Source organism: Hordeum vulgare, chromosome 2H (assembly GCF_904849725.1).
Source record: "Hordeum vulgare subsp. vulgare chromosome 2H, MorexV3_pseudomolecules_assembly, whole genome shotgun sequence".
Taxonomy (NCBI): domain Eukaryota; kingdom Viridiplantae; phylum Streptophyta; class Magnoliopsida; order Poales; family Poaceae; genus Hordeum; species Hordeum vulgare.
In genome coordinates, this window is record NC_058519.1 from 552,376,156 (window position 1) to 552,403,979 (window position 27,824).

A 27,824-nucleotide genomic window follows, 5' to 3' on the forward strand; every position below is an offset into this window, starting at 1 on the left:
AGCATTTACCAGATTGAAAAAAAATATACGTTGGTAATTCCTTACACATGGTAGAAAAATTTACCCCTGCTACGAACATAGCTGGGCCATATTACCAATCAGACAAAATTGGGGCGGACATGGTATCAGTTAGCTCCTGCCTCCTAAAAGACAAAAAACAGATAAGGAAATCAAAGGTGAAGCTCCACTCCCCTTTGGCCTCTACGAGTTAAAACTGGATGTTCAGTGGGGCAGTTCAGTGCGCGGCCATGGCTTCTCCAGAGGTTACAGACATACCAAAGTTCCGATGCTTGCCATCTGCCTTGTTGGTGAGCTTAAAACCTTTCGAGGGTAGCTGATTTATGAGAAGAGTCTCCAGTTGGCACGCAACGCTCTTGCCAGGAACCATGATGTATAGTATTGTGGCATCTTGCATACCTTCCTTGGATCTATGAGCACCAAGACGGCCCACGAGATCATCCGTCTGCAGGCAGGGTGGAGTCAATATTTCATGCCCTTAGACAAAGGAACAGAAGAATACATGAATGCTTGATTGAGCAAATACCTGTCCAACATAGAGCTTGTTGTCCCGTCTGATAATGATATAGATGCTGGACCTGCCAACGGTTGAAGGTGGCGGTTGCTCCCTAGCACCTACAGTTACACAGACCACCTCAACCTGCTCTGAGATGCTTCTCTTGTTGTACAGGTCCAACAGCTTGTCCTCGCATATCGCGGTAACAATGCTCTCGACATCCTTTCGCAGCAGTCCAAAAGAACCTGTTGGAGGTTCCAACCCATTTCCCAGACCATCAGGCCTATCAACCAAGCCGCCATTTACACTAGAGTTGGCAACCAAAGGCCGGTGGAGTGTCAATGATGTATGTTTGTTGTTTCTGCTCATATTCAGATATAGCTCCTCTGCCCTTTTAATTATCAAGTCAGGCATACCTTCCTTCCTGGCTGTTTGAAAAGCAAGGCTTTCTCTACAGATACCATCCATAAGTCTCCATGTTGGTTGAATGTACCCATTGACCACTTCTGTTCCCATTGCTTTGAAATCAGTATTGTTGAGTGATAGTGGCAGGTCAAAAATGCCATGCAAATGGGTCGATACAATGCCTAGGCAGCCAGCATCATCCAGTCTTTCAATGATGCTACCAGCTATGCAAGTTCCTTTTGCAGTTTCTGTGCCCCTACATATTTCATCAATGAGAACAAGACTTCTACCAGTAGCTCGACTAACTAAAGATCGTATCTCTGACATTTCAATCTGAAAAGAACATATTATCAGAACAAAGTACTTTCCATGGATGTTAGAAAGATTTTTCTATGTATAAATATTGCCACAGGAAAATAGAATTAATAAATAAAAACAGTATCACATGCACAGTGAACCAAAAACAAATCGTGCTGGGACACTAATACAACTAAATTAAACCAACTTCAGCATAACAGATGTAACATGAACTTATAAGTATCAAAACTAAGTTAAACCAACTTAGCGAACTGTGGTACACCAACTTGATGGGTATTTGACCGCCCAGACAATTTATCATTACACGTGATTTGAACATGGAGCACAGTTTGTTTTGTTCTTCAAAATATTGTACATTCATACATAGAGTTTCTAGCATCTCGACTTTTTCACGTGATATTGAGAAAGCTCGACGCCAAAATATCAACAAACTAACTTTTATCAGGCTCGACTCAAATGATCCAGAAAATCTGAACATTATAAGATAGTGTAGCACCTGTGTTCTTGGGAATACAGGACACAGATTTTAGAGAAGAAGAAAAATATGCAAAGCTACAAAATTGGCACCTGAAATGAACTTTTCCCATCAGCTGGACTATCATAGGCCTTCATATGCAGCATGATGGAATCGAAGTGTGGGATGACAGCTGAAGCAGCTGGCACCATCAGACCACATACTCCAAGCAATGCAGCCGCGCAGACTGATCGCAACATACTGGATTTACCTCCACCATTTGGACCAGTCAGAATAAACAAAGAGCGCATACTGACATCGTTCAGTATTGCATTCCCTTGATTAGTATTAAGCCAGTAAGGAAAGAGCCCTAATAAATCCATTTCGCTTGAGCTTTCTTCAGTACTATAATCCTGCATAAACAATCCACACTCAAGTAGTCAAGTTTCAGCATTGTAAGAATTAGTAAATACTCCCTCCGTCCCATAATATAAGACGTTATTACATCCAATATACTCATATATTGGATGTAATAACGTCTTAGAGGGAGTATGTTAGTGGTAGAGAGATTGGAACACTTGTGTTCATCAGAAAGGAACATTTCATCTGGCAGCTGTGTTGCCTGGTACAGATAACGAATATACACAAAGGATGGTCTTGGTCCAACAAAACTATTTTAAGCTATTCTTGATCAAAATTAAATCAAGATTAAGTGTATCATTGTATACCTGACATTAACAATACTACAAGACCACAGCACAAATACACATTAGGCCGCGATTGGAATGTTGGATTTCTTTTCCGACTGTAAATGTTTACACTTGTATCTTACTGGCATCTAGTAAAATCCGGTTGTATTTCTTTTCCGGATGTAAACACTGCTGTATAATCCGATGTAAACACTGTTGTAATCCGGATGTAAACACTGCTGTATAATCCGGATGCATACAGTACTTGGTGGAAGAGGGCGGCCATCAGCAGGAAGCCGAGGTGGAGGACGATGAAATGAACTGGAGCAAGATTTACGAGGGTGTCATGCGCACCAGGATCGCGAAGGAAGGCGGCAGGTCGTCGGTGCTCAACCGGGCGCCGTCCATGCCGGTCACGTCGTACACGGCCATGGGCGACGCCAACGGCCGCTGACCCACCTAAGAACTCCTCTGAGTCCGCCGCCGCCCACCGCGCTCGCATGCGGCCCTCGCCGTCGCGCACCACCGCCGCCCACCTGCGGCCCTCGCCGTCGCGCACCACCACCATACGGAGAGTTGCCCTGCTGCCGCCATCCCCAGATCGAGGCGAGCTTTCGTCGGTCGGAGCCTCTGGCAACGGCGAGACATGAGGCGAGGAGGGGGGGAAGGAGTGGCGGATCGAGCGGACGGAGGCAACGAAAACGATGGAAAATGGTCTGTATTGAATACCGGCCTAATCCGGGTGTAAACGAGAAAAACGGTGTAAAATTTACAGCCCAAAAACAACATGCCAAGTAGCAAAGCGAGGCCCATCCGTTTTTATTTTACAGGTGTATTGGGCCTCAAAACGACGAACCAAACGGGGCCTTAGCAAATCTAGCTCAAGAATATGTTTTCGCACTGAATCAACAAGACCCACGAGCTAAAGGTTTGGTTCCGATGCACTATTTGAATTTCTGGTGCATGATGCCCTGGACTACGTTATGAGAGCAGATCAGGTACTCCACATCAAATTGTTTCAAGATTTTGATGCCGGTACTGATTGGTTGACTGAAAACTGCAAATCATGCGGATGGATTATTTTATAGTACCTCAAATAACACACAGAAGGGAAACTCACCGGATATTGGACCACCTAGTGTCAGTCAGGCCTTCTAAACTCAAACTAGTGCAAATGTTTGATGCTCTCGTCATGCACACTTTTCTTATACTGAAACTGCATATTTGCTGTCAAATACTTGTTTCAAACTTTTCTTGAATGGATGTGGACTCCTATATGCAAATGTCCTGTAGATACAAGGTACATATGTCTCGCCGTCTCCCGAGCACGGCCCCTCCCACGTCGCCCCCGCGAGACGAGCTGCTGCTCGACAGTCCGGATGGAGGGAGGTAACCAGGGCAGTCGGAGCAACTGCTGCTGCCGGCTTGAGCTGCTCAGCTCCCGGTGAGAGAGGTGAGCAGGAAATGCTCAGGGTACAAGACAAAGAGGCTCTGTTACCACTTGTTAGTTGTTTCAGCCTGAGCATTGATAGTTGTGGATGACACTAGGAGAGTTGAGACAATTTTCATTGGTTTATTTCTCACACAATGCCATGCCAACCTGAGGGCTTGGGGATACATATTTATAGGCTGCTAGCCAGCCAAGCATATGCTAAGATGCTATCCTAACTGCCAGTCCTTGGTGGTCAAGGATGCTATCGTAACAGCCACAAGGACACAAGGACCATGTGCAGCAGCCCCACAAAGGACCATGTGTTGCAGCCCCACAAAGACCTTAGTACAGAGACTTATCCATCACTTGGGACAGGAATGCCAGGGTGACAGCATTGGGCGGCGGTCCCCATGTTTGGCTCTCCGACGGGCCTCATGGCGGCGGTGGTGGCTTATCCTCTTGGTCGTGTGGGCGGCGAGAGGTCTAGCAGCAGGTGGCTCAAGCACGCCATTGCCGGCGGTGCCCGGATCCGAATCTGGGAGACGAAGCTCGTCACGTATATCCTGGGTATAACCGTGTGACATGGGTGAGCTGCCGAGCGAAAGCTCCACGCTTTCGCGCCGATGACGGCGACGCCCATGGGTGCCGCTATCTTTCTAAAGACGTTATTGTGGTTCTCCTCTTTGTGTCCGTGCTCCAGGTGAAGACCCTTGTCCAATCCGGACTCGGCAGCGGCAACGCTCTGCGCCGTTCTCCCTCCCGAGCGCATTATCGTGGAGCCTAGGTGTGCTAGGGCGTGGCGTGGCGTTGTACTCTGACCTCCCCTTGTTCTTCTTCGGTCTCTGTGTAGTACAGAGATCCCATGATCTGCTTCTTAAGAGGGCTACCTCTCCACTTTGCATCGTTCCGCCGTGTACTTTGGTTGTTGCTTTATCTATAAAGTGGGGCGCGAGCCTGTTTCAAGAGATAACATCCCTGGGCTTCAATGGGGTTGTGGGCTAACATTCATCCGTTTTCCAATTTTATATGCTATATTTATGCCATATATGCTAACTAGACTACTCAGAGCCATTGTAAACTGTCTCAGGTAGCCATGACAGACCAGAGAACAACAGTGATCCACGTGCATGTCAAAAGAGTATTCCAACTGGGCTAGCATATACAGAACTGGTGGAGTGGTGGGCAGATAAAGAGGCGTGAGGTTTGCTCCCTGCGGATGCACGGTCCTCGGTGAGGTTTGCTCCCTGCGGATGCACGGTCCTCGGTGCTTTTGACCATCTGGTGTCTGTGGCAACACCTTAATGACATTGTCTTCGATGGGGCTACTTCCTCAGCATCTGTGCTCCTTGGGGATTGGAGAGGTAGCGAGTAGTCTGTATTAGGGGTGTTGTGGCCTTCGGGCGTTGTAGCAAGTAGCTGGCTCTCAACATTGTATTCTGCCTTCTTGGCTTTTTTTTTTCGAGAAAACGCAAAAGCCTTGCGTTTCTTTGCATTGAAAAGGGGGGATAGTTTACAGCCTCCGAAGAGGTGGTTACAACACGGTTACATGTAGGTCTAGTGGACATCCCAGGTTGGGGGCAAGGCTACCCTAAGCCCTTTGTCCCCAGCCCGAGCCCAGCACCTAGCCTCATCTTGTATCCTATCTAAGAGCTCGTTCAGCGACGGAGGTATGTGATCGAACACACACGCGTTCCTATGCTTCCATATCATCCAGGGGACCAGCAGCGCGACAGATCGCACCTGGACGTATCCTTGAACAACGTGCATGTGCGGAAAATGAAATATGACTACTTAGATCATAATTATTCCATGGAATGAAGAAAACGTCATGCAACACAACTAGTCCAACAAACTGAAGCAACACATGGAGGTTAATTAAATCTAAGCAGAAAAAATGGCATAGAGTCCTGATCCACCTATTTTTGTTCGAGGTCATTATCTAGACTCACAATAGAGAGGCGTGATAAAAATAAGTACCTTAGATAAGGGATATATAGCAGGAAGCACCCAGCCTCTTCTTAGACCCTCACTGCTCAAGATCCCAGAAAATGCATGGCATCAGATCAATGTGCATAGATGGATTGCAAAGACAGAAATATATGAGCATACATATGACATTACGCCTAATAAAATGGCTTTGTAAAGAGTGCAAAAGTGTGAAATATTAGGCGATTCAATTCAAATGTCTATAGTCCATATCTTTCAATAGGTTCCAGCAGATATATAAACTGCATAACACACAGAGATGCACACCTAATCTCCAAGTTTCATGTCAGTGGCATAACAAGTTAACTACGAAACTGAATTTTTCCTACTACCAGTCACAGAAGACACAATGCCAGGAATTCATGCAAAATAACTGACCCGTTTAATCATTATCTAACAGTTGTTTGTACAGACTAACCAGACCAACAGACAGAATAGCAAGAATGGATGAACTCTATCAAATACATGTTATAGGCTTATGCAAAGAGAAAATGCCCACAATAGTTCAACACTCAAATGATGCTTCTAAAAGGAAGGTCAAAAGTAATCACCTAACATGACCAAAAAGTGCTTTTGTTATGATGAGCAACATCGAGCAGAAGACAAGGATGTTGATCTTGTCCTGTAATTCGCTTGAAAGACCTCTCAAGAGCTCTAGAACTTTACCTTTTGCGTTATCACAAGCTTCATGATACCTGAGAAAAGCAATATTAGCATAGTTTCAGCAAATGTTACGGTGGCTGGAGCGCTATAATTGCCCGTTCTAGAAGGTACTAAATACGTTGAGAATCTATTTTGATGAAGGATATATTGTTTCAAATAAAATAAACATTAATGATATATTTCATAAAAAATCTAGTAATACCAATGTGGTGTTGCAAATTTTAAAATAGTTTTTGATGTGATGGTAAAACCTAAAATCTATTTGGTTAGAACAGGTTATAAAATGACCAATTTTTCAGAGAGTATTAAAACTATCTTATCTCAGAGGATGCTTCTACTATTGTTCAAATAAAGCAGTACAGTTCAATGTAACAGTAAATTAATTGACATATGCAACCTTTTCAGTATATGGTCATGTACATATTTCATTAACATATGTGACCACAGCGAGGTTTCATTTTGCAGTAATGCAGAAACTTCTGATAGTGAGCTAATTGTACAATATTTATGAAAATGGTCAAGGGGGCTGCCAGAGCACTGAAACATTTATTAAGCGGCATTACAAGGTCAGAAAGTGGCTATCATCCATTAGGTCAGTACCTGGCTAAAGCATTCTCAACTTTGGTTGTTGTAAACCATTCTTCCCCAACCCTTCTACCTTTTGAATCAATCGCAGGCTTTAGTTGTTTTATCTGTTCTTCACCAGGTGTGTTAGCCCATACATTTGGTGTGAATCGCCTCCCTTTAAACCAAACAGCTCCGTGTTCTTTTGCGTAAGAGATTTCCCCTTTAGAACTTCCATGCGAGGACATCACGGATTTTACTCTTACAATAATTGGCAGAAAATCTTCAGTGACCTGAGAAGATTGATATGCGTTTGTATAAACCAAGTCAAAGATGAGATGAAATGTTGATGACCATAGCTGATGTTTGTATAAACCTTCAGTTACCTAGATGTATCATATTGCTGATGTTTCTGTTAAATGAACTAGCTACAATATTTCCATGCAGATAATTTCAATAAATGTAGACGCCCACAATGGTACTCCATCCGATCCATATTAATACTCTTTTTGTTTTTGCATAATGCCCAATTTATATATATATATATATATACACACACACAAATGCATTGCTTGAAACATACCGCAGTTGATAATGCCTGAGCAGCCACATCAACATTGCTGAACTCTTCTTCGGCATGGACCCTTTTCACACGCCCCTTCCAAGATGACTCCATATCATTGAAGAACTCCTTGGGAATATATTCCGATGAAGATATTGCCTGGTCACTTTCACCAGCTAAAGATATCACTTCGCCTATACGTTTCGAAATAAATCTACATTCTTTAATCTGCAACAAAATAAAAGGAGATTCCAGATCGATGATAGGGAGAGGGAAATATGGATGACTAAAAATATTAATATGCATGAATATTGCAAATCTGTGGTCATGAATATCAGACAAGACTTACTAGTATATCAGCATCAACTTTCAAGCCAGTAACCACCGAAGCAGGTTCGAGCAATTTGTTCTGGATAGCTGAAAGCTCAGTGTTTCCATTCATTAACATAATCTCGTCAAGGACATTTTTTATTCTACAAAATTCGATGTGATTAACCTCTTTTGACTCAAGTAGTTTCACAAGCTGCAAAATCAAATTTGCTAGATAAATATAAGGCAAACAAATGAGCTGAAGTACAACATGATAAAGTGAAAAGCAGTCGCAAAGCAAGGCATGGATTAGAATAATGAGATAACATACAAATCGATGGACACCAACTAAGAAGATTATCAAAAGAAAAAACAAAAGGTGCAATAACAATAATGCCAATGATTCTTCAGCATAGACTGTATGTCTGTAACAGTTAGAAACACCAGGTCCAAGGCCATTTTGCAGAGCTCCTACAAATCCAGTTATCTCTTCAAGAGCCAGAGTAATCTGTTAGTAACAGTGATAAGGTGTGGATAGTTTTGTTCTAATATTCTTGAATTGTACTTTTAAGCACGGGTCTGGGATCCGACTACAAAGAATAAACGTGGAATATCTTCCATTATCTATATTGAATTTTGTTCCATTTGTCCTACAATTTGAAAATTTATGCATTCTTTATACTTCAAAGAGGCTAAAAGAATCCACTCAATTGTTCGAACTAACAGTAACAATGACGACGTAAATCATGTACTTAACACTCACATCTGGCCAATCGACTATTGTACATAAGTATCAAGTCAGATGAGAAATGAGACCAATATATTGAGAGTTATGCTGTAGTATATAACTGTTGACGTCCGATTTTATGAAATGACAAATTTACTTGTCTGGCATGAACATGCATACAAAAGAAATAACTAAGATAACAAATGGTTCAATTGTTGACATATTTACTCTAAAATGTTAAGAAGGAACCTTCGCTGATGGTATGCAGGTAAATTCTGGAATTGAACAAGTTATGCTGCACATAAGCCTGCAAGCCTCTGCAAGAGTAAGATTTACATAGTTTAGTAAAAATTCTAGCACATGTAGTAAATATCACAAATCATAAACCTTCAAGAGATATACTGGAACAAGTGGAAAATACAAAATTGCCACACACAAAAAACATGTATTGCATACTGATGTCAAACTAGAAGTGCAGCCAAAGCAAACCCTAAGTATTACAAATGCCCGGTGTACACCCGCCATCAACTATGAAATCCGGCATGTAAACCCAAAGTTTGAGAAACAGATCAATGTTCTTGCCATGGTCTGCCACATCGATACAGCCACCTAGTTTTTTTCTTGCATGGTTGAATGTTGGCCAGCAACCGCAACAAGACCACAGAGACATAGGTTTAACTATTTTCAGTTGGCTCTCATGGCTGCGCGGCAATGTGTTAGCACCGTTACCGGGGTGCAAGCCAAATGTGGACACCAGCATCCCATGTTATATCCTGAGGGCTAATTCACGGAGTTCATTAAGATTTCTTAGAAGGGGAAACATTCAGTATATGGTGATGAATCCACAAAATGTGAAAGGACGGAAGTATTCTTATAGGTTTAATGTTTCAAAGTGGCATGAATTAGTTTCATTTTACAGTACCTTTGTAATATTTTAAAGCAGCTCATCAACTCTATAGAACTCGTGATCGATCATCTTTAGTCATATCAACCTACTTATGTATAACAACTTTTGCTTCAAGATTCACCAAGTTTTCTTTAAGAGAAGTGCTGAAGCAAGCTCCATCAAATAAATATCATCTTCCACAGTGAACTCAAAGTTCAAGTTTCAACTGTAAAAAAGTGCAAGAACTGAATCCATCATGAAAGGATCATGGCTGCAACTCTGAACAGACTTTTACCTTGAATTGCAGAGGCAACATCAAAAGATGGAGGATTAAGAAGAAGATCTCTAATATACCTGCATATCATAATAATAAAAAGTCAACCTCAAGAAGTAAAGCAAACACATAAAGAATGGATTACAAAGGTCATGCCCCGAAGATGGTATCTCATACAAATGTAGTCCCATGTACTAGTACAACATAATGATAGCATAGTGATACAGTTTTCGCAATCCCTACGAAAGGTGATCATTTTCCATTTGAGTAAGTGCAGTTGCATAGTGTCTCTTATCGTACTCGATAGCTCACTGCTTTAAAACTTCACAAGCAATATTGGTGGTATGAATTAGGATTAAAAAACGAATTATTAACTCTGTTTGAAAATAGTACTCCCAGATGTAAGGTTGACTAACAATTAAACCCAACAAAGTTGTTGGTTATATGACACAAAAGTGATATTACTTGAGAGTGCTTTTACATATGAGTTATGGTATCATTCTTTTCTCACATAACTCGTATATTAGGCCAATTGTATACCACTGAAGTTTCAGAACCAATACAGGCATACAAGGTCGCAAAGGCCACAACTGTTTGCTGAGTTACCACGATGATTAGCATGGGAAGAAAAAGTTGTGTAAGTAGAATAAACTAATGATGGTCCAACAAACATACAGTACAAAATAACAAGATTGAGGCCTAAAATATATCTTTTTAGCTGGGTGCCGCAAGCATTTTTTTTACATTAATCTAACAAATAACAGCACTTACATTGATGGAAGCCCGGCACAATTTGGAGGGAGTAGCATTTTTGGTAAACTGGGGATCCCCTCAGTTGGTATCACTCCTATGTTCGCGCATGGATTTCAGAAATAAGATTCCTACACTTTAGAAAGGTCTGCAGAAAAATCAACAATGGCAAATACACTTCTGCATACCAATTTGAGTAGCAGTTCCAAGATATAAAGGTTGAGGCCTCCCTTCCAACGAGATAGTGACGTTGCGAAAACTAGTTTTCTCGTCCAGGCCATATATCTCCCTTACCTTGACAAATGAAAGCTTTTAGTTTTAACAATTACGAAACAATATCCAAACATTATTCAGAAGAATATAGAACAGCTTATGGCACAATAACTACAATTGATAACAAAATATGAACTGTGCAGACAAAAGGATATAGACCATGCTTTCAGCAATGCATATCAACAAAAGGATATAGACCTTGCATAAAAGTTCGTCGATAGGAGAACCATCAAACCAGTCAAAGGACTTTCCGTTGCACTCTCCCCACAAGAGCCCTCCCTCGCCAAACTCACCCCAACGCGATGTCCCTACACCATGAGCAAATGGCATGAAACATCTTACATGAACAGGTAGATTAGAAAACTCAACTGTGCCTCCACAAACAATGTTGTTATTAACATAGAGTTTCTTGCGTTAAAATCACATTAGAGACATCTTGGGTTGCAACATTTCTAACAAACATCAATGTTTCGATAAATGTTGAAAAGGAACAAATGCCGAGACGGTTAAGTAAGGAAGGGTCGGGCCATGACCAAGCTAATGGAGGAAGATGGAGCGGAAATGCAATTCGGCTCCCGGGAGCCAAGAAAAAAGTTCGAAATGGAAAAAAAAGACAAATTTTATTTATGTACTTAGTCACATTCAAATGCTACCTGCAAATTTTGAGGCAAAAAGGTGAAACATTTTGGCTTGTGCAAAAAAAACAAATTGAACACCAAAAGTTACCCCAAAATGTCACCCCAAATTTTATTTTTTTGCCGACGAAACACCGCTGCTCCTTATAGCACGAAAATTGTCATGCATGTTTGCAACACTAATATAATCATCTATAAAAAAATTAAGAATTTTTTGAAAACATTTAATATATTTTTTGTGTGTTACTGTTCACCCGAGAGCATATGCTCCCGGGAACCAATACACCGCTCCCGAAGATGGAGATACTATTAAACATTCTCCATATATAGTTAATTGCCAACACATTGATCAACACTGACAGTGCCAATGTATCTGAATGATAAAAATCACAAGATTTAAATGCAGCCAAGTTTAGCTCACCTTAGCCTAGTTTTTCTTTGTTTCATTTGCCTTTGTTTTGTAGGCTTGTTCAGATTTTTCGTTTTGGTTTGATAAGCTAGCTTTGCAGTTTTGTTTAGCTTTGGTTTCTTCTTTGTAAGGTTTGGTGCCTTCTCAGCATTCTTCTTCTAATACAAAATTATTCTGGTGTGTGTTCGAGAAAAAACAAGTGTTAATGTCAAAATCTTAGCTGACATATTTATAAAACAAACAGATGACAATGATAACAAGATAAGATACAACTTTCTGGTTTCCAGGTTCCTGAGAAGTCATGCCAGGATCAAACACAATAAAGTTATGAGAGAAGCAATTTATAAATACAAACCTGAAGAATTGTTCCTCAAAGAACTGTGAAGGTATAAATGATGATAACGACATATTCGCAGCTTAGTAACTACAGCTTCCTCTGTTAGGCCCTCCTCAGCTGAATAAGTTTTCATGGTCTCTAGCACAGAAATCAAGCAATAGCCTTTCGCGGAGCGTGAAATCCCTGATAAATAAGAACATCAGGATGTACAATACTTCCATACTGGAAGCCTGGAACTAGAGCAGAGTGTCTGGATATCATTAATTAATAACCGGGAAATGCAAAAGTCAAGAACACACGTAAATAAAAAAATATTGCAAGACTTGCAAAGAATTAATAGTCACATCCTCCATCTGTCCATAAATGTAAGATGTGTACCATTATGACTAATACAACAACAACAACAACAACAACAAAGCCTTTAGTCCCAAACAAGTTGGGGTAGGCTAGAGGTGAAACCCATAAGATCTCGCGACCAACTCATGGTTATGGCACATGGATAGCAAGCTTCCACGCATCCCTGTCCATGGCTAGTTCTTTGGTGATGTTCCAATCCTTTAGATCTCTCTTTACGACTCTTCCCATGTCAAGTTCGGTCTACCCCGACCTCTCTTGACACTATCAGCATGCTTTATCCGTTCGCTATGCACTGGGGCTTCTGGAGGTCTGCGTTGAATATGCCCAAACCATCTCAAACGATGTTGGACAAGCTTCTCTTCAATTGGCGCTACCCCCACTCTATCTCGTATATCATCATTCCGGATTCGGTCCTTCCTTGTGTGGTCACACATCCATCTCAACATGCACATCTCCACCACAACTAGTTGTTGCACATGTCGCCTTTTAGTCGGCCAACACTCAGCGCCATACAACATTGCGGGTCGAACCGCCGTTCTATAGAACTTGCCTTTTAGCTTTTGTGGCACCCTCTTGTCACAGAGTATGCTAGAAGCTTGGCGCCACTTCATCCATCCGGCTTTAATTCGATGGTTCGCATCTTCATCGGTATCCCCATCCTTCTGCAACATTGACCCCAAATAACAAAAGGTGTCCTTCTGAGGTACCACCTGCCCATCAAGGCTAACATCCCCCTCTTCCTCGTGCTTAGTAGTACTGAAAGCGCACCTCATGTACTTAGTCTTAGTCCTACTAAGTCTAAAACCTTTTGATTCCAAGGTTTGCCACCATAACTACAACTTCCTGTTGACCCCCGTCCGACTATCACCGACTAGCACCACATCGTCCACAAAGAGCATACACCATGGGATATCTCCTTGTATATCCCTTGTGACCTCATCCATCACCAAGGCAAAAAGATAAGGGCTCAAAGTTGACCCCTGATGCAGTCCTATCTTAATTGGGAAGTCATCAGTGTTGCCATCACTTGTCCGAACACTTGTCACAACATTGTCGCACATGTCCTTGATGAGGGTAATGTACTTTGCGGGGACTTTGTGTTCTCCAAGGCCCACCACATAACATTCCGCGGTATCTTATCATAGGCCTTCTCCAAGTCAATGAACACCATATGCAAGTCCTTCTTTTGCTCCCTATATCTCTCCATAAGTTGTCGTACCAAGAAAATGGCTTCCATGGTCGACCTCCCAGGCATGAAACAAAACTGAATTTTGGTCACGCTTCTCATTCTTCTTAAGCGGTGCTCAATGACTCTCTCCCGTAGCTTCATTGTATGGCTCATCAATTTAATTCCACCGTAATTAGTACAACTCTGAAAATCCCCCTTGTTCTTGAAGATTGGTACTAATATACTCCGTCTCCATTCTTCTGGCATCTTGTTTGCCCGAAAAATGAGGTTGAAAAGTTTGGTTAGCCATACTATTGCTATGTCCCCAAGGCCTCTCCACACCTCAATGGGGATACAATCGGGGCCCATCGCCTTGCCTCCTTTCATCCTCTTTAAAGCCTCCTTGACCTCCGACTCCTGGATTCGCCGCACAAAACGCCTGCTAGTATCATCAAAGGAGTCGTCCAGATCAATGCTAGAGCTCTCACTCTCCCCATTGAACAGCTTTTCAAAGTAATCCCGCCATCTATGCTTAATCTCCTCGTTCTTCACACGAGTTGCTCTGCTCCGTCCTTGATGCACTTGATTTCATCAACATCCCTCGTCTTCCTCTCTCGGATCTTGGCCATCTTATAGATGCCCCTTTCGCCTTCCTTCGTGTCTAATCGTTGGTAGAGGTCCTCATACGCCCGACCCCTTGCTTCACTCACATCTCGCTTTGCGGCCTTCTTTGCCATTATGACTAATAATATTATGCCTAAAATAGTAAACTGCAATTAACATGAAAAAATGCAAGATGGCACAATAATTGTCGCATACTCAATCCGTATGATTATACACAAACTAGTTGTCATAGTTTTAAAATGTTCGAGTGCATGCATAATTATGTGCCTTATATTTCTGGGCAGATGAAGGATTTGTGACAAGAGGTCCTGGATTCGACGCAGCTCTCTGCATTGCACTGTGCTGGGGTAATGCTTGCCTCGCATAATCCTTCCACGGACCCCACCTGGAGTGGGCTTCTAGCACTGGGTCTGTCCTTTATATTTCTGGGCAGATGGAGTAATAGCTCACAGCACATAGCGTCATGAATGTTGCAGGTTTCTACATCATAGCTACTACCCGGGCTCTCGTCTAACACAAACGTAAAACCTTATATACAATACAACTCGAAGAGTATCATTTCAAGATTTAAGGGTAAAAACTAAGACAATGTTCAACATTCATATCAGCTAATTTACTTGACCGTTCACCAACGGAACTCCATGCAGAACTCATTTACTATCAAACTCTCAACGTAAAGCACACCGAGCTGCACATTAAATTTTAGGAAACAAACATATCGCGAGCTGATTAGCAGTCTATTTACAGCGGAAAAGAAAAGCACAACAATATAGTTATCTACAGTTATGGAAGTATAACGTACCAACTACCGGCATTGGGTCAGGAAACTCAAGATCATGATCTACTTCAGCAAGACCAAATACATAAGGACTGCCAGGATGTGCATGGCTGTAACAAAAGGTGAAAATTAAAATAATGAACTGAAGTAATTGATAACCATCAAATGTAACATGGTAGTTCCTGCTATTAGAACCCATCCCAACCGCAGTACAATCACAAAAAGAAACATATCCAAGTAGAAACAATATTGTACAAGATGATGGGCGATACAGCAAGAAACAGACTCAAGGGGGGTACACACTACATCACTAAATTAGAAAACAACACATACATGTTCATGCAACATCAAATGTCAAAGAAGTTATGACAAACATTGTAGTTGTGATGAGCCGTGAATAAGTGTACGGAATACAATGCAAGACTTTTGAAGTTGATACGTGAATAGATGCACGGAATAATCCATCAAGCTAAAACAGCTTGCAAAATGATCTTGTATTATGGGACGGAGGGAGTAGTAAACTTCTCAAACAACGTCAATAGTTTACTATTAAATACTCCCTTTGTCCGGGTTTATTGGGCTTTCTTGTATTTAGGGTCGAATTTCGACCATAAATTTAACTAATAAAATACAGGTTATATGTCAAACAAATATGTGGGCGTCCTATTTCGAATATTAATCCAATGATATACTTTTTGTAGCATATAAATCATATTTTGTTAGTCATATAGAGGGTCAAAGTTTGACAAAAAATACGAGGGGGGCCAATATACCCGGACGGAGGACACAAGCTATAAGCAGAAGTTCTAGAATCGATTACATCATTATGCAATTACCCAGAAATAAATCGACCTTTCCGAGCACGGGCTTGAGTTGGGCCTTGAATTTCCTCAACTATGCACTGCAGGGCAAAAGTAAAAGACAACATAATGTATAACGTCACTGAAAGGTTGGTGCCAGGAAATTGAGTAGTTAAATGCATCACGCATGCCTAAAGTGATAGGTATATGAATGACGAAAATATGCAACTTATTGCTAGAGTTCACAAAGCATGGTCTGGTACTGCTCAGAAAAGAGCAAAATGTAAGTGTTACATCACACACACTTGACAAACATTATCTATCAAATTCCCATAGTAAAACAAAAGACCAAGAAAAGACATTCTCACTTGATGCAGTATCATGTGAGCAATTAATGTACAAAAAGCCTGTGTTGCTCATGTGACCAGAAATTTCAGTCCAGCCTGATGATCAGTTCAGGGATGCAAGACCAATAAAAACTAATAGCATCGTTCATCTGTTTTACGGGCATCCAACACACCATTTATGCTTGATGCCAGTGTTCGGTGAGATTCAGCCAGACCCACTACTCAATACAGCTCCCAAATGTCACTCCCTGTGGTTCATTGAACTTGTGGCTTATCAAATATGTTTAACATTAGTTTTAGCCCTCAGAGTTACATGCATATTCCTATATAACAACATACAACTTGTTTCTATGAATACAACGTACCAAGCAAATAAGTAATGAGTTGAAACCATACCACGGAATAACCACACCGAGTCAAATCATCCAATGTTTGCCGCAAATTCTGCAAAGGAAATTGCTCATGCCATACTATTTGCAAGAAAACATTAACATCTGAATTAAATAAGAACTATACTCGCAAATTCTGCAAAGCTACTTGCTCATGTGACATGCGTACTCAAGAAAACATTAACTTATGAATTGAATATTAACCACATCAAGTTCAAATTCCTTCATATCTCTTGGCATGAGGAGTAAATATAGATACAGCATGTTTGCTTAGACCCTGTTTCTTTAAAAAAGTATAGGACTTTTTTTAGTCCCAACTAAAAAGTCCCTAGTCCCTATCCCTTTCTTTCCAGGGACTAAACAGGGACTAGAGGTCATTAAATGACATGCAAAAAGACCATGTTACCCCTAGTAATGTACTAGAAGTAATTAAATGACATGTTAAAAGTAGGGGCACTGTTGGAAAAGGTGTCAAAAAAGTCCAAAAAGTCCCTCCCATAAGGACTTCTTCCTTTAGTCCCAAATACCCCCTTTTAGTCCCTAAAAGTCCCTCCTGTTTCTTTCACATGGGACTAAAAGGGACTTTTTTAGTCCCTAGAGCAAAAAGTCCCTGTAAAGAAACGCCCCCTTAGATGAGATATGAGCCATATTGAGGAGCATGCAAAATTTGAGATAGATGAGATACCATACCGGTGAAGGATTTAGAAAATAAGTTGTCTATGTTCATTCTATTTAGCTGGGAAAAAAGGGGGAAATAAGATATCTTATGGGATGCTGATTATTAGGCTAAAATTTAAATCATGCACGCATAAGTAGCACCAGTAAATGTCAAATAGATTAATACCTATGTGATGTCTCTTCATAAATCTAAATAAAATGTAACATCTGCTCACTACAGAAATACAATGTTTCATATTCTCCAATTCCTTCATGATACTTTGTTTACATACTGATGCAAGAACTTGATGATTCTCTAAGCAGCTCAGTAGTGATGGTCATCTACGCAGATACTAAGTATATAACATAAACAATTTTATGCAACAGCATACCATGATTGGACATCCAGCTTTTGGAATACTGTCAGAACGCAAGCCTCCAAAAGGATTTAAGCCCGCATGCTCTACAAGAATGCAGGCATCAAACCCAATGGCTTCGTAAAAATCTCCTACCTGAACAAATAAAGCATCAAATTCCATAAACAGGGAGCAAGCTGAGGTGAGTATCCAACTTGGTCTGGGGAGGAGAATCATAATATAATAGAGAAAATACAAAATATATGAGCATTATTTTTCATAACATGGTGAAAGTGAATCCAGTTGGGTAAGTGGGAATCTAGATAGGGGCATTTAAGGAAACCTGCATAGTCTTAAACCAGGCCAGTGATCGACCCAGTGACTCAGTGGTTTTCACACCCAAAGCGCCAGTTTAAAGACACCACTAATGGTTCAGCAAAATATGATGGAACTGTTGTGCTTGTGGTAAGATAAGTCTAGGTTATGTAGGCATATTTTCCCTCCAAAGGGAGGAAGACCACACATTTGCAGTGGTCAGCGTGCTAATTGAAGAAATTTTAAGCTCAGAATCCAATAGCATGTGAAACATTTTCGCGGGCAAGAGTCTGTTCGTCCAACTAGCACGCAATTTCGTGTGAAACAAGAATTAGACCATGTTGTGGGCGGTTAAGATTGGTACACGTGTGTGACAGTTCTTGAACAAAACCAGGCCGGCACTGGCACCAATTCCGTGTATTCCTGATTGAATTAGTGTCCAATGTGGATTATGGAACTAGAGAAACAACTAGGACCTTTATCTTTTATGCATCACTCCTTACAAACTAAGCATCCATTACAGGCATGTGACATCAAAGATTTGTAAGAAATCACGACATCACATGTAAATGTCATAGAGATATCAGATATAAGGATGTAAAAAAGGAGATCTCAAGATATAAGGATGTACAAAAAGAGAGATCTCAAGATATAAGCATAGGGTTTTGATAACTTTTAGCATTGTTTTTACTTCCTGAGAAATTACAAGGATTGCCGCTCCTCCTCAGGCCCTGCGCGATGGGCGCCTCCGCCGCCGCTGACCCTGTCGACCGCCGAGCGACCCCGTCCGGCGAGCGCGTCTCCTACAGGGAACGCTGGAGCAGCTCAGAGGGTGAGTCCTCGACAAGGTCTTATAGCGACGTCGCGCGCGCGTCGTCGCCCCCCGCAGGCTCGCCGGCTGTCGCCGTCCCCAGGCGCGCCGCCACCGCCTCCGAGCGCGCTGCGCCTGCCTCCCGTCCTGCTGTCAAACACCGCCTCGGCCCCCACTCGGAGGTGCACCGCGCGTCGGGAGGCCTCGTGCTCGACGCTGACGGCTTCCAGCAGCCCCGCCGCAGGCATCACCACCGCCGTCCGCGCCATGACGCCCCGCCCAGCCCGGCATCTTCGCCGCATCATCGCAGTCCGTCCCCGGAGGAGGTCGCCGGCCTCTGCTTCCGCTGCCTCGACCACCGGCACCACGTGTGCGACTGCCCCAACGACGTCCGGTGCCGCCGCTGCCTCGTCTTCGGCCACGCCTCCCGCGCCTGCGGAGGCCGTCGCGTTGCCGATGCGACTCGGCAGCCCCTGCGCACGGATGCGACCGTGCAGCCTCGCGTTGCGGATGCCCCCAGGCAGCCCCCGCGCGCGACTGCGGCCGTGCAGCCCCTCCCCTCTCGCGGAATCGTCGCCAGGGTCCCTCCCCCCGCCGCGCACCCCCGCATCGCCCCTTCGGCGCCCACTCCCCTTCCGGCTCCGGCCGCCTCGTCGCCCGGTGATGGCCCCGCGCGGGTAATCATGGCGCAGACGGTGGAGATGGACGACGCCGAGCTAGTCCTTGCCCGCGCAATGGTGGCCACCATCACGGGCAATCGGCCGCGTGTCTCCTCGGCCGAGGTGGTCGAGCTGCTCCTGAGCTCGCTGGACCTCGCCGAGGGCGACTTCACCGTGCACGCGCATCATCTGGAGGACTTCCTCATCATCTTCTCCTCCTTGGCCACCATGCGCCGGCTCAACGGCGAGCACATCCTCTGCTCACCCCGTTTTGCCCTCTCTCTGCGGCCATGGTGCAAGCTGGCACATGCCAACGCCAACGACCTTGGGTATCGCGTGGAGCTGGAACTCCGCGGCATCCCCGCCCACACGTGGCATCTCTCCACGGCCGAGCACGTGCTGGGATCGAGTTGCTGGATTGAACGGTTGCACCCCCGCACGCGTTCGCACGACGACCTCGCCGTCTTCCGCCTCTCCGGCCGCGCACACGATCCCACTGACATCCGGCGCGCTGTGGTGTTGGCTATCGTCGAGCAGCTCCCTGCTCGCGTGCCCTCGGAAGCTCCCGCCATCAGGACTCTGTCCTACCCCATCACGATCGAGCTCACCATGGCGGAGCGGATCAGGTCCGCGCCAGACGATCCTCAGGCGGCCGGAGGACCTAACGGGGACGACGCAGGCGAGGGCAGGAGGCGCGGCCAGGGCCATGGCCAAGGCCCAGCCCCAGGACGCGCGCGCCGACGCGGCCGCAAGCACAGGCGTGCCGACGAGGCTCCGGCCGGCCGCGCGGATGGCACGGCCATCTACGCGCCGGCCTGGCGTGTGCGCCGCCCCGGCCGCGCTGATGGTACGGCCACGGCGGCATCCTGGCCTGGCGCGGCGGCGCCGCCGAAAGGCTCTCGTCCTGCCAGGCTGGGCATGCTGGCCTGGCCCAGGCCGCAGGGGCCCGCAGGCATCCGTCAGCGCGTCAACAAAGGCACGAGGGACCGCGTCATCAGCCTGCAAAAGGGAGCTTCATCGGGGGCCCACGTGCACCTACCTGCGCAACCCTCGGACAGCGTCAGGGTGGCTCCTGCTTCGGCGACAGCTGGCGACCCGCGGTTGGCTGGCGACGCCCAAATTCCCCCTGCCGTTTCAAATCCGTGCGCCCCCACCACGACCGAGGCGGATGTGCTCGGGACCGCACGCCCCCACGTCCCCCTCGTGTCGGAAGTGGGTGCGATCAGGGCCACCTCTGCGTCGGCTGAGCTCGCGCTCACCAACCAAGTCCCTGATTCGCAGCCAGACGTCCCCACCACGCCAGTCACGCCTGCCGCTTGGTCGGGCCAAAGCTGCGCCACGATCACCCCTGCGGCGCGGGACCCGCCTGACGTCTCGGATCAGACGTCGCGGACCAGCGCGGGCACCGCTTTGGCACACGCGGGAAACCAGGAAACCGCTGCCGCCACGCCGGACTTGGCTCTTGGGCCCATGCCCACCTGTCAACCCGCTATAGGGACGCCCCCTGTCGAGCAGGCCTCCCCCAAGCCAGCCTCACCTGGGCCCCCACCATTGGGCTCCCTCCAGCAGCGAATGGCGAGGACACTTGCCGCCCCGGCCCATCACCGATCACCATTCTGCAGCGGCCCGCACGTAGCGATCCTGATGGCGCACCTGATGCCGCGCCGCGCGTGTCTGCATCGAACAGATTTGCCTCGCCCCCGATCACCTTGCGACGGCCGCGCAGCCGGCCAGCCACAGGCCCCTCCTCCTGGACGCTGGGACAGTTCCTGTCTGCAGCCACGAAGCAGCTTAATGCCACCCTGCCATCCCCTGGGAAGATTTCGCGGCCCCCTCTGAACTTCAGTCCCCGGCGGGGACGATCCGCTGCCACACACACGGCTGCTGCAACACCGCCAAGGGTCAAGAGGCGAGCCCAAGTGCAGATTCTACGCACCCTCGGCATCGTCGGCATCAACCAGCCCATCTCCGCCGCCGAGATGAAGACCTACGACGACCTGTTCGCCACGCCGCTCCAACTGTCGGTCCTGCAGGCTATTGCGTCCCTTGTCGACATGGAGATCCCGGCATGCCTGACTGCTGTGCCCAACGATGTTGTCGCCTGCGCGAGTTAGCGGCGCCGCTCGTCACCCGTCGAGCCCTTGCTCATGGATCACGGCTTGCAAATTCTTGTGTGGAATGTTAGAGGCCTTAACTCGCGCGCTAGGCGCTGCGCTATTCGATCGCTTCTCTGTACCACCCGCGCGTCCATTGTATGTCTCCAAGAAACTAAGATGGCTATGATCTTGTCGTCTGTTGTGCTGGAAACGCTGGGGTCCGAATTTGATGGGTCCACATACCTCCCGGCCGATGGCACGCGTGGTGGCATCCTCCTCGCCTGGAAAACCAGGGCTGTCACGCTTTCTGACCTCTTGTTCACGCAGCACGCGGTGACTGCGAAGGTGCGCGCGCCCAATGGCAACCCCTGGTGGCTCACCACAGTCTACGGACCCCAAAGTGACCAGGACAAGCTGTTGTTCCTGCAGGAGTTGCGCGACATTCACGCCACCAGCCCAGGCCCGTGGATGTTGTGCGGGGACTTCAACTTGATATGTCATGCCTCGGACAAAAGCTCGGGCAATGTGAACCATCGCATGATGGGTAGGTTCCGCCGCGTCATCAACGACCTAGCTCTGAAGGAGGTTTATCTCAATGGGCGTCGCTTCACGTGATCCAATGAGCAATCCCCTCCTACGCTCGTGCGCCTTGACCGGGTGCTCTGCACCGCAGGCTGGGAGGACAACCATGGCGAGTGCCACCTCCGCTGCCTAGCATCCGTCGTATCTGATCACTGTCCTCTGCTTCTGGACTGCTCGCCCATGCCCTCGGCTCACAAACGCTTCCACTTCGAGGAGTTCTGGATGCGTCTCGACGACTTCCACGACACGATAGCCGCGGCCTGGAGCTCGGTGTCTGACCCAAACCCTTTCAGGCGGCTGGTCAGGCGCCTGCAGGCCACGGGCCGCGCTCTCACGAGCTGGAGCGCCAAGTCCACGGGCAACATCAGGGACAAGCTCGCCATCTCCCGCGAGTTAATCCTGCGCTTTGACCAGGCGATGGAGATTCGCATGCTCACCCCCCCCCCCCCGGAAGACTGGCTGCGCTAGCAGATCAAGATGTCCTATCTTGGTTGGGCCTTGCTTGAGCGCACGATCGCCCGAGAGCGTGCTCGCCTATCTTCCCTCTCGGACGGCGATGCGAACACGAGCTTCTTCCACAGGCAATGCACATATTGTCGGCAAAAGAACAGAGTGTACAGCCTGCTTGTCGATGGGCAGATGCTCAGCGAGCATGAGGAGATGGCCCAGGCGGCCTTTGCTCACTTTGACGGGCTGCTAGGCACAGCGCCCGACCGCACCCACACATTGGACCTCGAGCACCTCATTACGCCCGCTGACCTGACGAGCCTCGAGGCGCCGTTCAGCCCTGAGGAGATTTGGGAGGCTGTGAGGCGCATGCCCGCGCACAAGGCGCCGGGGCCGGACGGCTTCACCGCGGAGTTCTTGCGCGCATGCTGGAGCACCATTAAGCAGGACGTACTTGAGGTCTTTGAGCTGCTCCATGCGCTGAGGGGGTGCGGATTCCACAAGCTCAACCAAGCGCTGCTTACCTTACTGCCAAAGCGCGCCGATGCCCACAGGCTTAGCGACTATCGACCGATCTGCCTAATACATATTGTGGCTAAGCTCTTCACGAAGGTCCTCTCCTTGCGCTTGGCCCTGATGCTCGACGGCCTGGTGAGCCGCTACCAGAAAGCATTCATCGCCGGACGCACTCTCCACGACAACTTCATCCTAGTCTGGCAATCCCTCAAGCTACTACACCAGCTGGGTGCACCGAGGATCATGCTCAAGCTCGACCTCACCCGGGCCTTCGACTCCATATCCTGGCCCTTCCTCTTCGAGATCTTGCGCCAATATGGGTTCGGAGTGAGGTTCCGGGAGTGGTTGGCCATCCTCCTCTCATCGGCCAGCACCCGAGTCCTGCTCAATGGAGTGCCTGGACCCCCGATCTGGCACCGCCGTGGGTTGCGCCAAGGCGACTCGACATCTCCGCAGCTATTCGTCCTGGCCGTTGACACGCTCAGCCACCTCATGCAACGGGCGCTCCAGACCGGCATTCTCCAGAGCCTCCACCCTCGACGCGATATCCCGGCTATCTCGCTATACGTCGATGATGTGATGTTGTTCTGTCACGCCTCGACCGACGAGGTCCTTGCTGTGAAGGGCATCTTAGGGGTCTTCGGTTCCGCCTCTGGCCTGCACGTGAACTACGGCAAGAGCTCTGCTACGGCATTGCATGGAGATGAGTCGACTGCCGACTCGCTGGAGATTCTTGGCTGCCATACGGCGGACCTGCCCATCACATACCTGGGCGTCCCCCTCTCCACGCGCCGCCCCTCCGCGGCCCAGATGCAACCACTAGTTGACAAGGTGGCCGGCCACCTCCCATCCTGGAAGGCGTGGCTCATGAACAAGGTCAGGCGGCTGGCGCTCGTCAAGTCTGTGCTCAGCGCCATCCCCATCCACCAAATGCTCGCCCACGCACCTCCGAAGAAAACCCTGAAGCAGCTCGAGAAGATTCAGCGCGGGTTCCTCTGGGCTGGGCGCAAGGCCGCCCACGGAGGGCATTGTCACGTGAACTAGCGCCGGGTATGCCGGCCGATTGAGTACGGCGGCCTGGGAGTCCGCGACCTCGAGCGCACGGGGCTCGCTCTTAGGCTCAGATGGTTATGGCTATCGCGGACGGACACTAGCCATGCCTGGCATGGTCTGGACCTGCAGTTCACCCCTGAGGAGCACGGCCTTTTCCACGCCTCTACCACCATGCAGCTCGGGGACGGAACGACGGCACTTTTCTGGGAGGACCGTTGGCTCCTCGGCCTATCCATCCGTGAGCACGCGCCCTCGCTGTACATGTGCATCCCCAAAAATCGCAGGCAATCTTGGACGGTGGCGGAGGGCATTGACGGCAATGCTTGGGCGCGGGATATCCACGGCACCCTTGGCCTACAGGAGATTGGGCAGTACCTCCAAATATGGCTGCTGGTGTCCCGCACCACCCTCTCCTCAGAGCCGGACAAGCTCTCCTGGAAGTGGACAGCCAGCGGCAACTACACAGCCAGGTCTTGTTACCAAGCCACCTTCCACGGATCCATCACTTGTCGTTCGTGGAAGCTGATCTGGAAGGGTTGGGCCCCGTCGAAGGTCAAGTTCTTCCATTGGCTCGCCAATCAGGACCGCTGCTGGACTGCTGAGTGCCTTGCCCGCCATGGCCTCACACACCACCCTCGGTGCCTCCTTTGCGACCAAGAACCGGAGACGATACAGCACCTGCTACTCACTTGCCCATTCGCGAAGCAGACCTGGCACGGGATCATGTCCTGGCTGCGCCTCCCGACTCCGGTGCCTGACCAGGACGCCACGCTCCAGGACTGGTGGCTGCGGGCTCGCGATGCCACGCCACCCCCGCTCCGCGAAGCGCTGGCCTCGGTAGCACTCCTTGTGCCTTGGATGATCTAGAAGCATAGGAATGCGTGTGTTTTTGACCATGTAACCCCATCGTAGTTGAGCTCGTTGATGCGATCAAGGATGAGTCCAGGAGTTGGACTAAGGCAGGGGCCAAAGGTCTTAGGGTCACCCTGCCATCCTCCTGGGACGTTCATTGATCCATTTGTAACACCGTTGTACTAGCCTCTTAGGAGGATGTTTTCCCCCTCTTTTCAATGCAATGAAACGCAGAGGCTTTTGCGTTTTCTCAAAAAAAAAAAAACAAGGATTAGAGGTATTGAGTTTCATACACCAAACAGACAACCAAATCTTATAAGCTATTGAAAGATGGTACTCAATATACTTCAACATCTTCCGACACATCTAGGGACCAGGAGTCCAGGACCAGGACTAAGACAGGGACTCGTGATGGTTGCAATTATTTTTCTTAATACAGCATCAGCCACGTATACAGCACAGGACCTTTCAACCATGATATCATATTGATTTCATACACAAACCAATTCACCCAAAAACTAGCCGATGAGGAAAGGTGACCCAAACAACATAGTTCCGTATTTCTCCCAACAGATGATCGAGCATACGGATTTATTAGGATAGAGTAGTAGCATACTCTGCAAAGTAGGATCTCGCGAGGAAACTTCGATTTGAATTGTAACATCTCCATGTTCAGGGTTCCATCCTTTAAGCTGCAGAGGATCATGGCAACTTATCAGCATAACAAAGCAAATACCATGAAGATGAATCTTTTTTTTTTGCGGGAAACCATGAAGATGAATCTGATTTCACCAAAAAAAAAATTGATATAAGCAAGACTGCAAGTGAGCTATCCCTGCAAGAAAGGTACTAACTACATATGATACAAAACCACAGCAAACTTCTCGGGGCTGGCTAGATAGGTTTGTCTTTTTGAGACAGAAATTCTACCATGATTTCTGTTAAATGTCTACGATAACAAGGCAAGGATAAAAGATGCAAACTGTAATGCAAATGAGAGAACCAAAAGGACAGAGCAATCCACGCAGGAGTTGGGAGGCAGTATAAATATCATGTTAACCACTTAAAACAAGGTGTATTTAAAAAAATGTTTGACCATATGAGATATGACCATTGCATAATTATGTTAAGGATGTGTCAAGCATCTGCTTCACCTTCCATTCCTTAAAGTTGAATCCAACCCTAATATGTTTGAATACACGAGTCTCTGAGTCAATTGCACAGATGATTGTTTCCTGCAGCTCTCCATTCTCTGGAAACAAAAAATAGTAAAACAAGAAAAACACAACAGAAGCATCAGCGTCAAAACATGGAAGTGAAAAACACCTCAGAACCAGAGAAACCAAATGTTTGCAAGCACCTCTTTCCACCACATAATATGAGATAGCATGCCTTCATTGCAGAGATCCCCCTGTTTGTTCGCCTTACTAGACACCATCGAAATGCTTCGTGAAACCTTCGTTGGTTTGGACCAAGACCTGTTGAATAGCCTGGAGTAGAGACACTAATCAAGATTAAGAAAGCAATCTAAAACTATAAATACGCCAGATTATTATCAACTTTGATCAAAAAGCACATCAAAGCATTTCAATCTTCAGTGAAAAATAAGTCCATGTACATAAGGTAATAATTTATATGCAACAAAGTTTTTGATCATTCCATTCCGTGTATCCATCAAGGTTTGCTCAGCTGCAACTGAGGCGGCTCATATCGATGACATTACTTGTATAGCTGAGTCATATCACAGAATTGTTTTATCTTGCCATGACTGGATTTTCCAGGACATGTATGTTCAAGATTACATCGCCCACCAACGCTCGGTGCTCACTGGTGTCATCCCCAATAACTAAGCATGCGGTGCAGTGCAGCACACACTGCCAGTTGCATATCTGTGTTCATTTAGTGAAAAATCACGGCAGCATCCTCTGCCAATGAACCTTCTGTTGGCTATTAAAATTTCATCATTTGAACTTGAGTTCTGAATACGAATAGGCAACCTATATATAAGAACTTAAGAATTGAACTTATAATCAACTCATGTATGACCAATTTTTAAGTCAATTTTTAAATGCAAGTTTTAAGCCAATGGTCCTAACCTGGACACGGGTACTCTTTTTCGCATTATCTAGTTATCTAACATTCTAACCTGGAGTAGTAAATGATACTAGTATATGGTAGAAACAGAGATGAAGTTTGTTTTGATGGATTTCAAATAGGCTTATCAAGACACATGATGCGTTTAAAATACCCGCGGAGTTTAAAGAAAATCATAAAACCTATTCCCCCCGCAGGTGCCGGCAGGCCGCACTCTAAAATCCACACCAATGCCGGTGCCCCACGCTCCGCCAATATCCATACCGACGGAAATAATCAATAGAACCCCACACGCCACAAAATATTCGCGGCAAGGAGCGAGGAAGCTCACAGGATGGGGAGCGGGGAGCGGCGCGGGCGGCGGCGCCGGAGGATTGAGTCGGCGAGGGGGAGCCACCGCGGCGTGGCGGCCACGATGGAGCTCGCCAGCAGCCGCTGCATCTCGACGGCGAGGCGCCGGTGCGGAGCTAGGGTTTTGCGGCCTCTCCGGCCCGCGACTCGGGGACACAGAGGCCGAGAGGCAGGGGAGGAAGTGTGGGGTTTTGGGAAATGTCGGGGCGCGCGAGCAGCAGCCAGGAGTAATGGTTGGGGAGGGTTTTCAGGTCGCGCGCTTCCCTATGCGGGGCGCACCCTTCCCGTTGGGGCTGACTGCTGGGGCCGGGGGATCACGGGCTCGCATAAAAGCATCCTAGTATTACCTTGAATCCTTAAAAATAACTGTTTTTTTACCGTTTGT

General features: G+C 46.8%; 1 protein-coding gene across 3 annotated transcripts; it reads right to left on the bottom strand.

The window, feature by feature from the left end:
• Positions 1–26,247, bottom strand: LOC123427195 (DNA mismatch repair protein MSH1, mitochondrial). Of its 3 annotated transcripts, none has more exons than XM_045111179.1 (20): positions 26,149–26,247; positions 25,611–25,686; positions 17,700–17,819; positions 16,658–16,705; positions 15,951–16,015; positions 15,139–15,224; positions 12,206–12,370; positions 11,005–11,114; positions 10,722–10,827; positions 10,555–10,630; positions 9,805–9,863; positions 8,873–8,940; positions 7,937–8,110; positions 7,609–7,815; positions 7,062–7,318; positions 6,350–6,493; positions 5,790–5,841; positions 1,805–2,104; positions 545–1,252; positions 1–463 (listed from the first exon to the last, which is right to left on the bottom strand). In XM_045111179.1, exons 1-20 carry the CDS (start codon positions 26,241–26,243, stop codon positions 236–238), a joined length of 3,144 nt encoding a protein of 1,047 aa, XP_044967114.1. In that variant the 5' UTR covers positions 26,244–26,247; the 3' UTR covers positions 1–235. The 3 variants fall into 3 exon arrangements, with proteins under 3 accessions (XP_044967114.1, XP_044967115.1, XP_044967116.1); XM_045111180.1 differs by having other exon boundaries at positions 7,609–7,746; positions 26,149–26,244; XM_045111181.1 differs by lacking the exons at positions 17,700–17,819; positions 25,611–25,686; positions 26,149–26,247 and having other exon boundaries at positions 15,967–16,015; positions 16,658–16,687.
• Between the last annotated feature and the right edge of the window lie 1,577 nt (positions 26,248–27,824).